At 36.0% G+C, this 16,255-nt stretch overlaps 1 protein-coding gene across 4 annotated transcripts in view; it reads left to right on the top strand.

The window, feature by feature from the left end:
- Positions 1-16,255, top strand: part of ptpn13 (protein tyrosine phosphatase non-receptor type 13) — a 73,038-nt gene that overhangs the window by 29,501 nt on the left and 27,282 nt on the right. For all 4 annotated transcript variants that reach the window (XM_039672732.2, XM_039672740.2, XM_039672725.2 and 1 more), the window contains exons 7-14: positions 1,783-2,328; positions 11,041-11,133; positions 11,691-11,781; positions 13,235-13,433; positions 14,089-14,163; positions 14,251-14,419; positions 14,982-15,132; positions 15,764-15,902. In XM_039672732.2, coding sequence (XP_039528666.2) covers positions 1,783-2,328; positions 11,041-11,133; positions 11,691-11,781; positions 13,235-13,433; positions 14,089-14,163; positions 14,251-14,419; positions 14,982-15,132; positions 15,764-15,902 — 1,463 coding nt within the window. The remainder of the gene's footprint in view (positions 1-1,782; positions 2,329-11,040; positions 11,134-11,690; positions 11,782-13,234; positions 13,434-14,088; positions 14,164-14,250; positions 14,420-14,981; positions 15,133-15,763; positions 15,903-16,255) is intronic.

Here is a 16,255-nt window from a genome sequence, read left to right as displayed (position 1 = left end):
CCTGGCCATCTCCTTTATTCTCTCAATCTGTTTTTCTCGTCTCTCTGTCTGACGAATTATGCTTTATAGTTTAATGATGTGCCAAACAAAGAACCTTTCTCTCCCCTTCTTCTCTGTTCCTCTCCCAACTTTCCAACTCCCTCATTTCTTTCACTCTCCGTCTATCTTCTGTTAGTCTCTCTCTCTCTCCTTCTTGTCTGCTCACTGTGTGCCTAGACAAGAGTTTGAACCGAAACTAGACAAGCATATCACCACAAACCAAAACCAGAGCGTTTCATTTTGGAAAATATGACCAGATTTTCCCAGTGGTTTCAGTGGTGCTTTAACACAAACATGACCGACCGGTTATGTAACTGAGGCATGGCATCGATCACTAATAGATATTTCCCAGGGTTTTTTACTGCGTGTTCTGTAGGAAGTTTTGTTTTCATGCTGTTGTATCTGGCCATGCATCGGGGTCATGATGTGATTCACTTCACTCTAGCTTATTTTTGGCTTTCCAGATGTCTTGAAACCTCAGCAACAAAGTAATAACTGTGGTCTCAGACTGTGTCATTGTTCTCATTTTGAAGATCGAATGTTTGTTGACTTTTTCAAAGTATTCGTGCCTTGCACACACTAGCATTAGCCTCAGGTTATGCTAATACTGCTTAGCTTAATTTAAGAAAATACATAGCAGCTTTATATCTGTTTCAAAGCTGTCAAAACAATTGTATAAATGTTTAAATTTCACAGTGGTTGTCTTTATGTGGCAATGTTTTATTTGCATTTACATTAGCATCTCTTTATGCAAGCACTACTGGGCTAATGCAGTTAACATTTGTTGCTAACATTTTTGGGATATGTTTTGTATAGTGTTTCGGCAAATTATTAGGTTATGTTAAACGGCTATATCGGCTAGATCTTATTGAGACAATCCATTTGTGAAAAAGGTTGTTTTTTTTTGGACCTCGTAATTTTTAACCAATATGCCACAACTGGATCTTCCAGTGAAAGCGACAGACTTTGCATTCTTTCTACTCCACTTTTGAATGCAAAACCCACATCTCAAAATCAAATCAATAACCAATGCATATAACTACAATTTTTATTTTTCGATAATCCGTTACACTTGGATGTGCATCACAATAAGGAAGAACAGATCTGTCACTATTTCCAATTCATTGCAACTTTAAGGCATTTAGTTCTACATTTTGGTCTACGATATGGCAAGACTCCATCTAATTTCCGAACGCTTTTATATTATATTTTGTGACACTGGTATCCTTCCAGCATGATGGGTTTTGAAGTGTCTGGGTCAGTGTGTAATGACTTTAGCATGCTTCTTTTTGTTAACTGTTTGAAATCAGCCCAGGTCCATCTTTGCCCCTACGATATAGTAAGCTTTTTATAAAACATGAGAGAAAAGGGCTCTTGTTGAGCCATTTAATGCTCAAACAGTTCCCTAAGAGAAAACCGTCTGGAACATCTATGCCTTCCTGATTGACAGTGCTGGAATTGGCGTGGCTAAAGAGCGTGTCGCTGGAACCTCAGGGTGAAATCAGAGAGGCTTTAGTGGGGCTCGTAACCACTAGAAGGCCACTATTGTTCCTTCTGTTCTTCCAGCCAATTATGACCCATTCTTATCTCGCCTTGACAAACGTGATCCATTAAAAATGTTCCTTGAAGACAGCAAGGGTCCCACATTTAGTTTATGTCCTTCAATAGATTCTTATTGGTCTTTAAACTTTAAAGTTCTTGTATGTTTAACCTTTTTGTTCTTTTTTTTTTGTGCCCTATTAGGCCGTAGTGCCGCCCATCGTGTGCTGGAGCGTTATAGAGCCCGAACCCAGGAGCAGGCCAACCTGAACCGTGGACTCAGCCGCTCTATGGGCTCTCTTCCCATCCAGGACATTGTCAGAGCAGACGAGGGTCTTGTTCAGTATGCCCCTTCAGAGTCCACTGCCGAACTCTACCACCAACGCCAACAACATCAACTGCAACAACAGCGCGGCCGACCCGTGGAGGTGAACCAGCGTTCATACCCTCATCAGAGAAACAAAAGCTGGGCCTCCTCAGCAGACCTGGCCTGCCTGGATCCGGATATGCTCCGCTTTGGGGCCCTTGAGGACGCCCGACGGGGCAGCAGTGCTCTGAGCTCCCGCTCAGCCAGTAGACACAAATCAGCTTCCAAAACCAGAGACTCCCGTTATTCGGACTTTGGGAGTTTGGATGTCAGGAAGACCCATCACCATTCGAGTCAGTCTGTTGGCTCGGCGTTCAACAGCGCTTACGACCGGATCAGAGAAAAGCATAAGAAACTGCAAGCGCTCAAACAGGCCATAGATGGTGAGTACTGATTCTAAAGTTACTTGTTCACTTACCACAATAATTAACGGTGTGTGAATCTCACAAAACCTGTCAAGAAAGAATGTTTTGATTCACAAAAAATATTTTGCATGAACAAAGTTAAAACAATTGTATTATATTTGCTTTTTACTGTGTAGTAATATATTTTATTCTACTTCTGTGCTGATCTTAGTCTATTCAAAAGCTTAGGGGTCAGTAGTTTTTTTTTTTTTATTTTAATTTTTTTGCTTTTATTCTACAAGGATTCATTAAATTGAAGTGACAGTAAATATACGTATACATTTTACAATCTTCTATTTCTAATCTTCAATTTTCTATTTATCAAAAAATCTTAACAAATTATATATATATATATATATGAAGAGTTCAGATGCAAAAGCCTCTAAATGCCATTTGAAATTTTCTTCTAGAATGATCATTTTTATCAAGCTTGTATATTTAAGTTCAGTAATTTCACTTAAATGGCAATGATAATTACCTATTAATTGTTATTTAAGTGAAATTACTGAACTTAAATATACAAGTTTGATAAAAATCATCATTAAATAAGAAAATTTCAAATGGCATTTAGAGGCTTTTGCATCTGAACTCTTCATATATATATATATATATATATTATGATTTCCACCCAAAAATATTAAGCTGCACATCTGTTTTCAACATCATTATTAGAAAAAAAAAAAAAAAAAAAAATCATAGGGACCAGTCAAATACTTGTAGGCTAATAATTTGCATCCAATATATATGTTTTTCTTATGATCTTGGAGTTAAATTATCCTGCCATTTCTTGTCAGGCTTTTTGAGATTGACCCCAATGTGGAAAATTAAAATAATGTCTATGGCTTTGCAAGTTTTAAAAACAGTTTTAGAGATTTTGTCAGAAAATCCAAATCCAGGATTCGTTTTCCCCTCAAGCTCATATCAACAACACTTTGTTTGCTGTGAGTTGTGCAAAGCTAGTTGTCAGAATGATATTGAATATCTGATGGAAACTGCTGAAATCACCAGTGAATGAAATGTGAATGACTGTGGGTGTGCTGTCTGAGACTGAGACCAGCGGTGATGTAGCCTAAGATCTGGGATTGTAATCAAAAGTTTGCAGTAAAATACTTAACCCTGTGTTACTCCATGGGCAATTGTGTCTGTAGCTTATATTGCATCATGGTCACATCACAAAATGCTTTTGTGGCAAGGGTTTTATTCTACGGGCTGATGTGACAGCGTTTACCAGACGTTTAAACCACTGTGCTACTGACTTTGACTAATACTGTAACTAAAATGCAATAACCATCAGAAGATTCAACGGCAACCATGAATTGTATTTGTTACAGAGGAACTTATGATGTTTTTAGTCCCTTGCGAAATGAAAGTTCCGACGAGCTGAGTTGTCTCTCTGTGTGTGTGTTTGTGATGGAAGTGAACGAGAGTTATGAATGGGTTTTGCGTGGCTTTTGCGCGTGCGGCATGTTGCCAGATTCTTTATGACTCAGTCTGGCTGAGGGATCAAGATTCCAGGAACTAATTAGAGAGATGGATAATTCTAGGCCTTCAAAGCTCACATACTTATGCAAGTTTTTTACTCTCTCGCTTTCAGTCGTTCACTCTCTCTCTGGGTCTCTCTCGCCATTTTCCGCTAGCTTTTCATTCAAAACTTTCCCCACTGTTGGTGAAACTCAAGTCAAAATACCCTTTTGAAAAAGTTTACTGCACATAAACTTTGGAGAGGGCTTTATTTTAATTTATTTTGATTTAATTTTTTATTTGATTTATTTTAATACTGATTAATCATACTACTATAGTTGTATATCTACACAAAAATATGCATATAATTGAACAGAGAGACCGAGTTGATTTTTGAACCGGCTCTTTTAAATGATCCGTTTGAATGAACCTATTCAAGGAATCAAACTTCTCCGTGCTTGTATAAGAGGACATTTTAGGGGAGGATATTTAATATCTCATGTTTCTTGGCTGTAAATCTTTAAAAAGTAATGTAATTAATTATCCCATGTTTGTTTTTCTTCATTCTTGTCTTATTGCCACCTTGCCGTCTCCATAAGAGATATTGAATTCTTCATATGAGCCACTTTCATGTACACATCCTTCGCCTGGCCTCCATCTGGAAATTTTCTCGATGGAGTGAAGCTTTGCTTCATAATAATAAACCTCAGGCTTTCCAACCCGACCTGGCCCTGAACTGAGCCCAGAAGCTGTTTGGCTGCTATTTTTACCACGGTTGAGCTCAGAACCAAAGACATTCTCTTCCCAGTGCGTGTGGTTTTACTCTGGCTCATGGATCCATGAAGCTGATCTGTCTGAGGCTGTCTAATACTCTGCACTTTTTTTAGTACCATTTTTTCCAAGTTATAATGTTATGTTATTTTTTTACACCAAAAACAGCCAATTTAATGTTTCATAAGTACTTTCCATCCTCTTTTAGACAACTTTTAGTACTACTGTACCTTTAAGACTTGTGTAAATTACCTGGTTGCCTATATTTTTGCGTTCTGAATGGTGTGGTTCATGAAGCTAGCGTTCATATTCTTGGTTGTGATATAATAACTGTGACATTTGCCATCATATTGCTTTTATGAAGGAAAACAAGATTCTGTGTGTCAAGCTGCCGTCTGTCCATCCGCTTGTATAAACATGAGCCATGCTCATTTTCCTGACAATAATGGGCCGCATTACCCACAATCCTGAAGAGAAGGAATGTCCAGCCCCATTAGAGCATGATGGCAAACAGCGCATATTTTGGTTGTTTTGGTGCCTGTATTTGCTGTGAATGAATGTAATGGTGCAAAGATCATTTGCTGAGGCTTGTATCATAGCAAACAACTGATTCCTATATAACTTTTATACTGAGTTTTACACTTAATTTAAATTTGTTTACATTCAAATTTTATTTAATTTTAAATTATTTCAATTCTGCATTTTTATTTGATGTTGTAAAATCCATGTTTGCACTTCCATCTCAATCTACTTGGTGTTTGCGATCCGTCGTTAGGGAACTCTGCCCTAAATAAATCCACTTTTAAGTCGAGGTACATCACTGTTTTTGGAGTGTGCTGACTTTGGAGACAGTAATTTAAGTCATGTGTTTTTGGCATGAGGAATTGTCCATTACTTCTCATCAGGTCATGTGTGCTGTTTTATAAGAGGCATTTGTGAGTAGAATTAATCAGGATTCTTAAGCAGACTGAAGGGTTCGATTGTCACTACATATATCCTTGTAATGAAAGACAGGGATGAGAACGTAAAGAGATTATTTCATGTTGAAGCTCAGTCCATCTGTGTGGATTACATTTTATGGAAGAGCTCTCACCCGTGGGTCAAAGGTCCTTTGGATCTAAAAGCTTTTTAAAGACTTCTCCAACACTCAACTAGAGCTTCAGGAAACTCTGGGACACTTCCCAGATCACACGCTCTATAAGCTCTATAAACCACTTCTTCATCCCACAGGTCTTCCTTTGTATGTAACATTTATTCTGTTACATCTGCTTTGCGGCCTGTCATGATCTTATCTACTTGCAGTTTCACAGAGAGGATCAGATCTTATCTCTCTCACACTCTGCATATCTTCAGGTCACTGAGAAGTGTAACTTTTTTTAAACTTTTTGTTCCATGACTCATGACCCAGCAGTTAAGCAATGTGTTTATTATTTTAGATGTATTGTTTAAGAGAGAATTTATAAATTGTAAACTGAGTCTTTGAGGGTCCCCAAAAAGATGTATTTATTCATTTGCAAGTTTATTACATAATTGTTTATTTACACTTTTATTTTCATGTTTATATATCCATGTTTATATATACTATTTTTTTTTTACAATTTTTTTTATTTACTATTATTATTTACATTTTTTATTTTTATTTACTTACACATTTAGTGTCATTTATTTTTTATTTATTTTTATTTTAATTATTTTTTTATTTTTTACACATTAGTTTATGTATGTACTTATTTATATACACTTTTATTTACGTATTTGCATTTAAAATTAGTTTATAACTTTCTGAGCATAGCATGCTCTACTGTGTTTACTGTGTTTGTAGGATTTATTTTGTGTGTTATGAAACAATATGTCTGGGGGAAAAAAAAGGTTTGTCGGAGATTTCAAGAGCAAGTCCAAATACGTTATTGTTTCAAAACCACGTGCCCTTAGGCCATTTACATATTTGTTTTGGTTTGGTCTTCAATTATCAAAAGAAAAAAAAAATCCATAAAAGCACAAGTTCAAGTCTGACAAAACTTTGACTGAACAGAATGTAAGCTTTTTCCACTTTGCTAGGAAATCTCCTTCCTCTTAAAATCAGCGCTTTACAGGACAGAAACAAAGCTACCCTAATGAACAAACCTCTTCAGTGTTCAGCGCTTTAATGAAAACAGCCTCTCTCCCGAAACCCTTTTGTGTTTTCTGTCCTCATCAGGCTCTAATTACCCCATTAATCTCTTGTTCATTTTCTCTTCCTTTGTTTTTATTTATTTTATTTTTTTAATCCATTTGCATGTAAGACTTTCTATAGCAATAATCACAAGTATATGAGTCCAAACTGCCACAGGCCTCTAAAACATTAAGATCAGAGGAGACCGGTGAGAAAGAAATTACTGGAAAAAGGCAAAGAAACATGATGAAGAGCATGCAGGATTGGGAAAAGGAGAAATCGGCAGAATAAGCCTAGATGTGGGTGTTTTCCTCTCTGAAAAGAGATTTAGCAGAAGAACTGAGGTGGCGTTGATATGTATGACCGGTCCACCTTCACGTCCCGATCCTCTGAGCTTCTGATGGCGGACTCACAAGATCTGAGGTCATGACAGGCCGTCCAGAAAATTTGGACCCAACAGTTGAGATCCAACATTTATTGGAAACCCATCTGTTCTGATGTTTCTTTTTCCACTGTCAAAAACTATTTTTTTTTTGCAAACAACTTTATTAACATTATAAGTGAACCCAGAGGAACATGTATATTAAAAAAATCCATGACCCCTGTAAAGTCTTCAGTCATGTTTAATCAATGTGATCATTTCTGTACTCTTTTTTTTTTTTTTTTTTGGTCTGAACAGTCCAAAGTACAATTAGAACAACATATTAGGCCATTCATGAAACTTTAGCTGAACAAATTTCCATGAAAATCGTTTTTAACACCATTCTTGCGTATGTTGTCGTTTGAATGAATGGACTTACACAGAATTTTTCATAAACAAGGCAATTAAGATAAATATGGCCCAATAATGACATAGGAACATATGAAACTACACACAGCTTTGTCAAGCGTCAATAAAAGGATCACACATTTGTTTGGCAGATGTCATGTATCACTATCGTTCAGCTTGTGGTTGGCATTGATCCAGAAGCATTTTCTCTTGAATTATCTCACATCTGCAAAGTGGCATGAAACGTGGCAGAAAATTGATTTGTATGACATTACGTGATGCATGCAGCCTGTGGCAGAACACGCCGTCCTGCTCCCTAATGCACTCATTCTTTCCTCCGTTCGTTTCACAGATTTTCACTCTACAGAAAGAGTTGCAAAATAAATGATGAGCCGAGGGAAAGCGCACACTCGAGCGAGTTAATGTGACGGTTCTGAACTTGTCTTCAGAGGCTTTTAGCAGACGTGCTCTCACACCTACAGTGCTGTGAGTGTTATCATGGGCCAGTTTGATGATACGGTGTGTGTTTGTGTGCGAGTGACTCACTTCACAGCCCGCCAAACTCCTACCAGGCTCTGATAACTGCACTGTGTGGGCAGCATTTCCCATAGTCAAAGTAGAATGTTTATGGGTGTCTGTTTTTGTTTTTTTGTTGGTGTGTTTGTCTTGGTTTATGTTTATGTCTGTGTGCAGGTTTTTTTTTTTAACGCTTTTTTCGTGGGTTGCCAGGTCATCTTCCCTTTTCCTATTATGGGTTGTAACTTACAAAAGAACACACCCAGGTTATCACATTACATCAAAATAAAAATAAAAAAGAAATTATTTTTTAAATTGATTTCAAAGCAAATCATTTTCAGTTATTTGCAGCTTGTTTTAAGTTTATAGAATTGCTTTTTTCAGTGTGACATTTAAGCTCCGTTTAGTGCAACCCCTCCATTAAATATGATGTGTTATTACATATTGATGTTGCACTGTTATTTAAATAAATCATTGTACAAAAATTACTGTATTCCAATATAATGAAATATATTGGAATATGTAATACTATAATAAAAACACAAAATTAATAAATAAATACAAATACAAAATATTTATATAAAAAGTTTATATTATTTGTTTTTCTGTTTTAGTTTGTATAGTTATTATATATATATATATATATATATATATATATATATATATTATTATTATTATTATTTATTATTAATGATAAATTTTGACATTGTGACTGTATTTGTGGATTCTCCCCTGTTGCAAAGACAACATGATGGCACTTCAGAGCTCCCAAACAACCAAAAGAATGATGTTTATTAGTCTACATTTTCTCCATGAGCAGGTGATTTTATTTAAAGGGACAGTCCACTCAAAAATGGTAACTCTGTCATGATTTACTCACCCTCATGTTGTTTCAAACCTGTATGAGTTTCTTTCTTCTGCTGAACACAAAAGAAGATAGTGTGAGCTTTCCCTTGAAGTCATTGGACTGGTTGGTTCACTGAATCTTTCAGTTTTTAGGCCAAAGACGATCAGTAGCATTCTTTTTTGATTGCTTCACACAATTGTCAAGTTTAAAAGTTTCACTCAAGGTTGAGCTAATTGTTTACTGAGGACAGCATTCAGTCGGGCATGATACTAAAGCTTCATTGTTTTGCTTTCTGAAACTTCCTTTAGGAATTCTGTCAATGCTAAATATGCAGCATTAAGAAACTGAAATGCATGGACTTGATTTTCTGGTTCTGACAGACTTGTCAAGTTATGCACAGAGGCAGCACGCCACACACAGGGGATGCTGTCAAGTTTCAGTCATAGTTTAGATAGTGACGTAATGTACACACGCATACACAGAGTAAAGCTGAGTCAATGATTCAGAGTTTCCTACCTGAGCTTGGTCTAGAAATGCAAACTGGGGAATAATTTGACTGAGAACACACAGACAGGGGATATAGTATTTCTTAAGGTAAAACTAATACAAATAATTTAACAAATAATATAAATAAATGTAAATGTAAGTATAACAAGTACAAAGAGAGATTATTGAACCCATTCGGCCACAACTGTCCCATATAAAAATCTCCCTATAGAAAGTGAAATATTGTGATAAAGTGATTTTTTTTTTTTTTATTGATCGAGATCTGGCAGCTACAGAACATTTTTCCTCATGGGCGAGCGATTTTTCAGACCGCTTTTCTTGCGCATGAAATCCCCCAAATGCCAGCAAACCAATGAAAACACGGGTCAATGATGGCGAATCATAGCAACAAGAGCGTACGCGCCAAAGGAAAATGTCAGTGCCATTGTTTTGTCTCAAGATGCACATCAGTAATGTTTTTTTTTTATATATATAAGGCACGTTTCCTAATCCTTAAACCATAATCCTGGCTTAATCTAAGATCTGTCTGTGAAACTGGGCCATATAGTGTTAATATTAGCGAGTCCACAAATAGCTTGGCTATGCAAAGCATTCACAGCATATATGGACAGCACGCCCCTGCTATAAAGTTAAATTAAAAACTTTATTTTAATGAAACAACATTATTTTAGAAGTTTAAATGTTGGTTTTGTTTGTTTTTTTCACAGGCTGATCAATGTTAAACAGATTTCTCAGTTCTGACACTTATTAGTCCAGATCCATGGCATGTTAACAGTTATTGGGTCAGCCTAGAGTGGTTTTCTCAGGTTTGAGGTGTTGGGTCTTTAATTGTAAAAGTCTCCCGTTTGAAAACTGAGCATTCTGACAGATGATATGACTGCCATATGGTGTTCGTTCATACAATTCCTCAGTGCTTTTGAGTAGCTGCAGTGGAGCAAGTAGTTTTGCTGTAGACTCAATGTACTGGATTTGTGATCACATATGTACTGCTGCTGTGTATTGTAAACTCTTTTCAGTTTTTTCCAATCTCGCTTCTAAACCAAACTGCAATCCAGGTCATATTGAAACAAGTAAGGTGTGATTTGCTGATGTTATTCAAAATAATTTACCCGAAGCCTTCAACTTCACTGCCGGCCACACATACCTTCCTTTGAGATCGTAAAACATGACACGTGGAAGAACATGATTTACACTCGTGATCGTACCGAAGGCCTACTCTGTTAGTTACTGTATGAATGTTTGGAAGCTTTTTAGACACTCCCCATCACATTTCTGAACTGATGGAAATAATCTGTAACAGTTTCCAGCAGCATCTGTGAAAATGACCCTAATATTCTCAGTCATGAACTGTTTCATTTGGTTATTGGGATTTTCTTTGGACATGATTTAAAAGACTAGTGTGACAGGAATGTTTTGTAGAACAAAGCTGCTTTGATACGATATATATTGTGAAAAGCGATAAAAGAAGTAAATGTGAATTGAATTGAACAATTAATGCTCTTTTTAATAATAAAACACAAGTTGAGGGCTAGAATAAGCTAGAATTGGCTAGAATTGGCAGGCTAACTAGTATTGAATGTGCTGTGCTACATTCTTACATAATGAAATTTACAAGAATTTGAATTGTAATGCATTGTGTTTTCTTTTGTTGTGAATTTCCATTTTCAGATCCCCTACATACTCACAGAAGATACCACAGCGACTACAGTTCCTCCAGCGAAAGCCCCTCAGTGACATCATCAGACCCCGACTACAGACAAGGTTGTACTAATGACCTCATCAATATCTGGCCTTTTTTTTATTATTATTATTATTATTTTTTTTTTACAAACCAGGCGTAAAAAAAAATAATGTTATATAATAATTTTATTTTTATTTTCTTGTTTATTATTATCTTGGAAGTCAATTTTGTATTGTTTTATATATATATATATATATATCTATATATATATGGTCCTTACTGTAATGCAGAAAAAAAATCATAAAGAAATAATTATACATATTATATAAAACAATTATATAATTTTTTTATATAAAAATACCAAAAAAAGATTAATTTTCAAGATGAATTTTTTCCTGTTCAACATATTTATGATGTTTATACGACCATAGTTATGCAGTGTGAGTCATCATATCCTGTAGTACTGTGAGCATTTCAACAGTTTAGTTGAATGTGGGTGGATGTAATTTGAATCAACTCATTGATGGCCCTGCGGTTCATTTAGGGTACATAAAAATCTTTTGATTTGCATATTACTGCACTGTGCTAGGCACATACCTTGCATGTATTAGTTTTACAACTTTCTGTACACAAACAGCTAAGAAGCCAGAAGATTTGAGGCGGTTCAGCTCTCAGGTCGGCCTCACAGAGCATGACGCCGTTTCGCTCAGCAGTGCACAGAGACACAGGTATTCCCTCTCTCTTTTTCTCTCTGATGTTTGTATTGATCAATCATCTGTACTGACCCCTTCTTGAGTTATTTTGTGGACCCAGGCCCAAGTTAATGATAATCTAAACCCTTCCTGAATTCATTTCCTCTCACCCTGTTCAAGTTTAGCTCCGGTTACAAGAATTGCAGTAATGTGTGTGTGTGTGTTTGTGGCTTTAGTTACCAAAATTTTCCCCAGAACTGATCTAAACATCACAAAACCTCCCTATGGGGACACCCCCAGATATGTGATGTTAACATTTTATTTTTCCTCACTTTTTGAAATAAGGTTTGGATTAGTGTTTAGTTTTGTAATTAGCTTTATGTAAACAAGTACATCTCTGTGTCATCATGTGTATAGTGTGTTCAATAGCAAGTTAAAAGTGTGTTCAAACTATAAAGCTTTGAAATTGTCCTCACACAAATATTGTAAGAAATTTCATAAACTTTTCATAAACTCAAAATAGACTTTTGAGCACATTTTAAGTTGCTCTTACAAGTTGAAAGGCTCAGAAATCAGCCACATAATACCTTACATTAAATCTAGTAATGTCAACAGGTTTCCGTAAGATTAAGTACGCAATGCATATTATTGTTTTATTATTAAAAAAAAAATCCTTGCGCCTGGCTCACTAATATAATTTCAAATGTGTGTCTGCAAGTGTGCTGCTAAAAAGTTGTGATTTTTCTGGCAGTGAAGGCTTGAGCATTTAAATATGTTGTCATCACTGCCATAATCATAAGGCCCATCTACGTTAGATACTTTGCACTTTGATATCCCACTGTTTTCCCTTGTTCTCTGCCCATTAACAGCTTTTCCAGTGATCTTCCAGCAGCTTTTGTTGCTTTTCATCCTCCTTATTCCAGGCAAACCGCCAAAAGTCAGTGTAAATAACGTAAATACTTTCATCTACTGTGTTTCTTATTGAGGCAGTGATTCTGCTCCTCCCCCTGCTGGTTAAGCAGATGAACTATACCCACCACTGTTCTTCCCTGAAGTAGATGTTGGTGGTTGGCGATGGTTGCCAGGTGCTGCTGTTGTGTAGAGCAGGTTTTGGGCAGTGTTCAGTAATTGATTCCCTGAGGATGCCCAGGGCCCAGAGCCCCACCATAGGTCACCCATGGCATCCAGCTGGGTCTGCCATTGGATGGCATGCAAGTGTGCTCGCATAACGCTTCACACTCATTTAAGTAACAGTCTTAGTTGTCTTATCCATCCTATTATCTTTAATTCTAAACAATTCCTTTTTAAAACTTGTTCTGATTTCGAAATTGAAATGTGTTGATATTATAATTACATAAATAAACACACACAAACACACATGTGTTTTATGCGGATGTTCCATAGATTTAATGATTTTTATCAGATATCTGTGTTTATAGAATATATATATAAGTATAATGATTTCATCCTGCTTTGGCCTTTTGTCCAGACTTTTTGAGGCGGGTCAGGATGAGCTATTGGGCACAGAACTTCTCATCCAGCGTCAGGAAGAATTGCAAAGGCTCCAGGCCCGGCTGTCTAGAGCCTCCATCTACCCCGGCGAAGACCCGCGCACCTCCATGCTGGATCTGGCGGAGCCCCTTCATAGCAGTCCTTTGGAGACCAGCCTCCATCCACGCAAATCTAAAGTAATGCAGGGCTGCAGAATTCAGATTGAATTCACATTGTACAAGTTAGTTTTAATGAAGAAAGATGCTGTAATTGAATTCACTTCATTCATTTTACATTGCGAATAATCCAAAAATGTCAAAATCCAGTTCATCTGGATTCAGATTGACTTTACTTTTGCTTCATGTCGTTCACACCACAACTTTTATAAAAAAATAAATAAAAAAAACAGTTTATCTGGTTTTAGGGTGAATACTGCAAAGGTAAAGAAATCAAGGTCAACTGAACAGGTTATGCAACTTACTTAATTAACAGTATTTGATTAAAAATGCTTAAAACAAATTCATTTCAGAATTTACTTTATGCATATAGCTTTGTGAATAGGATAGCATAATCCAGTTCATCTGAGTTCACTTTAGCTTTTCAGCATTCACACTGTAACAGGCATGAAGTGTTCATGCTGAACTCAGTTCAAATTTATCAAAAAAATCAAGGTCAATAAAATTCTGATTGAATTCAGATTATGCAAGTTATAGTGTGAATGGTGCAAACATGAAATAATTCAATTTGACTTCAAATACACTGCGTAAGTTCATTTGTGAAAGCACAATCACTTTGATTTGTTCAACTTAAGGTCTCTGTGGGATGTTTGAAAAACAAATGTTTGTGTTGTAGAATCTGTTTGGCCCCGAGTTTGTGAGGATGAGCAGTGAGCCAACTGTGGTTTTAAGCGTGCCTTCGTCCATAATGGTAAGACCGTGAAACTGCTTTGATTTTTGCTGCTACGTGTATAAATGAATATATGCATGCATTTATCATTTTTGCATGTTTTGACAGAACAAGTCAAAGGAGGAGAGTCTGAGAAAAGTGGGGGTTGTCTTACTGAACGGTCAGAAGTTGGAGCTGTGTTGCGATGTGAAGTCGGTCTGTAAGGACGTTTTGGACATGGTTGTAGCTCACATTGGACTGGTGGAGCACCATCTCTTTAGCCTCGCCTACCTTAAAGGTGCATCCTTTTTTAAAAAAAAATGTTATTAAATGCCACAAATTCCTTTCCCTAACTTGCCTCCATTCATTTCTTGCATACCTTTAAAATGTGGACATTTTGTTGAGGAGAAATGTCTTTGGTTTTGTTTGTGTGATACAATATCTTTCACAGTTTTGTGTATTCCTGTTTTTGTTCTCTAAATGGAAGTACCATGGTGCATTTATATGTATCTAATCAATCCTGCAGCATTACATTTATGCGATATTTTATTAGATTTTTCCTGTAATGTCAACAGGAAAGCTTATGTTATTGGTATATGATCAGGTGAACAGAGTTATTTGATTATGAAGTGTGTAAACACATCAGAATAAATAATTCTGTTGTTGTCTTCCTGACACGCTGCCCCTGCATGACTCCTCTAGTTACAGCTCTAATGGACACGGGTGGTTTGTGTCCACAGATGGTTCATTAAGTCCTCTGACTCATGCCTCCCAAGCCAAAGGCTTTTGCTTGTTATGCTGCATTGAACACTTTTAGCATAATCTGTTTGTTTTTCTTACTTTCTTTTTCTTTTTTTCAGATGACGAGTTCTACTTCGTCGAACCTGACTCCAAACTTTCAAAGGTGGCACCTGATGGTTGGAAGGATGACCCTAAGAAAAAGAAAACGGATGTCAATTTTAATCTGTTTCTGCGTATCAAGTTCTTTCAGGATGATGTCAGTCTGATACAGTAAGAGCTCAGACAGCAACTGCAATCAGACTCCAAAATATTGTAACTTGTTAGCTATTTTATAAATTGCAAAAAAAAAAAAAAAGCATGCAGTCTGTACTATCAGAAATGGATCTAGAATGCCAAATGTTTTGTTTTTTTTCCCCTCTTATTTTCATTTTATTTTTGCAATCCTAAAAATGAATGTGGTGTCACGTTCCTCATGTTCTGCCCACTACAAAGAAAATATAAAGCGATTTTACATTGGGTCTCAAAAACATTATTATTTATTTGATCAAATTAACAGTAAATATTGTGAATTATTATTAATAATTCTCCTGTGAAAAGAGATTTTTAATCTCAGAGAGATTTTGCTGGTTAAATAAAGGTCAACTAAAAAAAAAAAAAAAATTATTACCATTTAACATACTATATTGAATTTTAATACATATAGTATTAAATTAATACATTATTAATATTAGTATATTAGTATTATTTCAATACTTAATATATTTTGTTCTTTTTAATATATGCTTGCTGAATAAAAGTAATAATTTATTTAAAAATGTTCTTACTGACCCTGATCTTTTGATTGGTTCTGCATCAATAAAAGTAAGCTATTTTAAGCTAATTAAGCTATTTTTTTTAACAGACACACAATGACAAAGCACCAGTACTACTTACAGCTGCGGAAGGATATCCTAGAGGAGCGGGTACGCTGTGACCTGGAAAATTCCATGATCTTGGCGTCCTTGGCACTGCAGGCGGAGTTTGGGGACTATCAGACGGAGGTACAAACGACATATGGGGAAAAATAGAGAAGTTTTGTTCACAAGATGTTTGAAAATTGCAATGTAACTTGAGGGTGTTTTTTGAGAGATTGTTGTGACCAATTTAAAACCTCCTTACCATAGTTATTTATTTATCTAACTCTCCATATATAGTGTTTTATAAGAAAAAAAAAATAGCAATTAAATAAGATTTCTTCATATTAATTCTCAAAAATAAAGGTTCTTAATTGGCTTTTGAACCTTTCCATTGCCTGAATGGTTAATTATAATGGAAAAAGTTTTTTTTTAGGAAAAAAATGGTTCTTCCATTGCATCACCGTAAACCCAGCCCCTTTTGAAACCTTTATATTTAA

This window comes from Pimephales promelas, chromosome 19, assembly GCF_988280905.1.
Source record: "Pimephales promelas chromosome 19, fPimPro1.hap1.1, whole genome shotgun sequence".
Lineage (NCBI taxonomy): Eukaryota > Metazoa > Chordata > Actinopteri > Cypriniformes > Leuciscidae > Pimephales > Pimephales promelas.
This window is presented reverse-complemented; position numbering and strand designations above follow the sequence as displayed.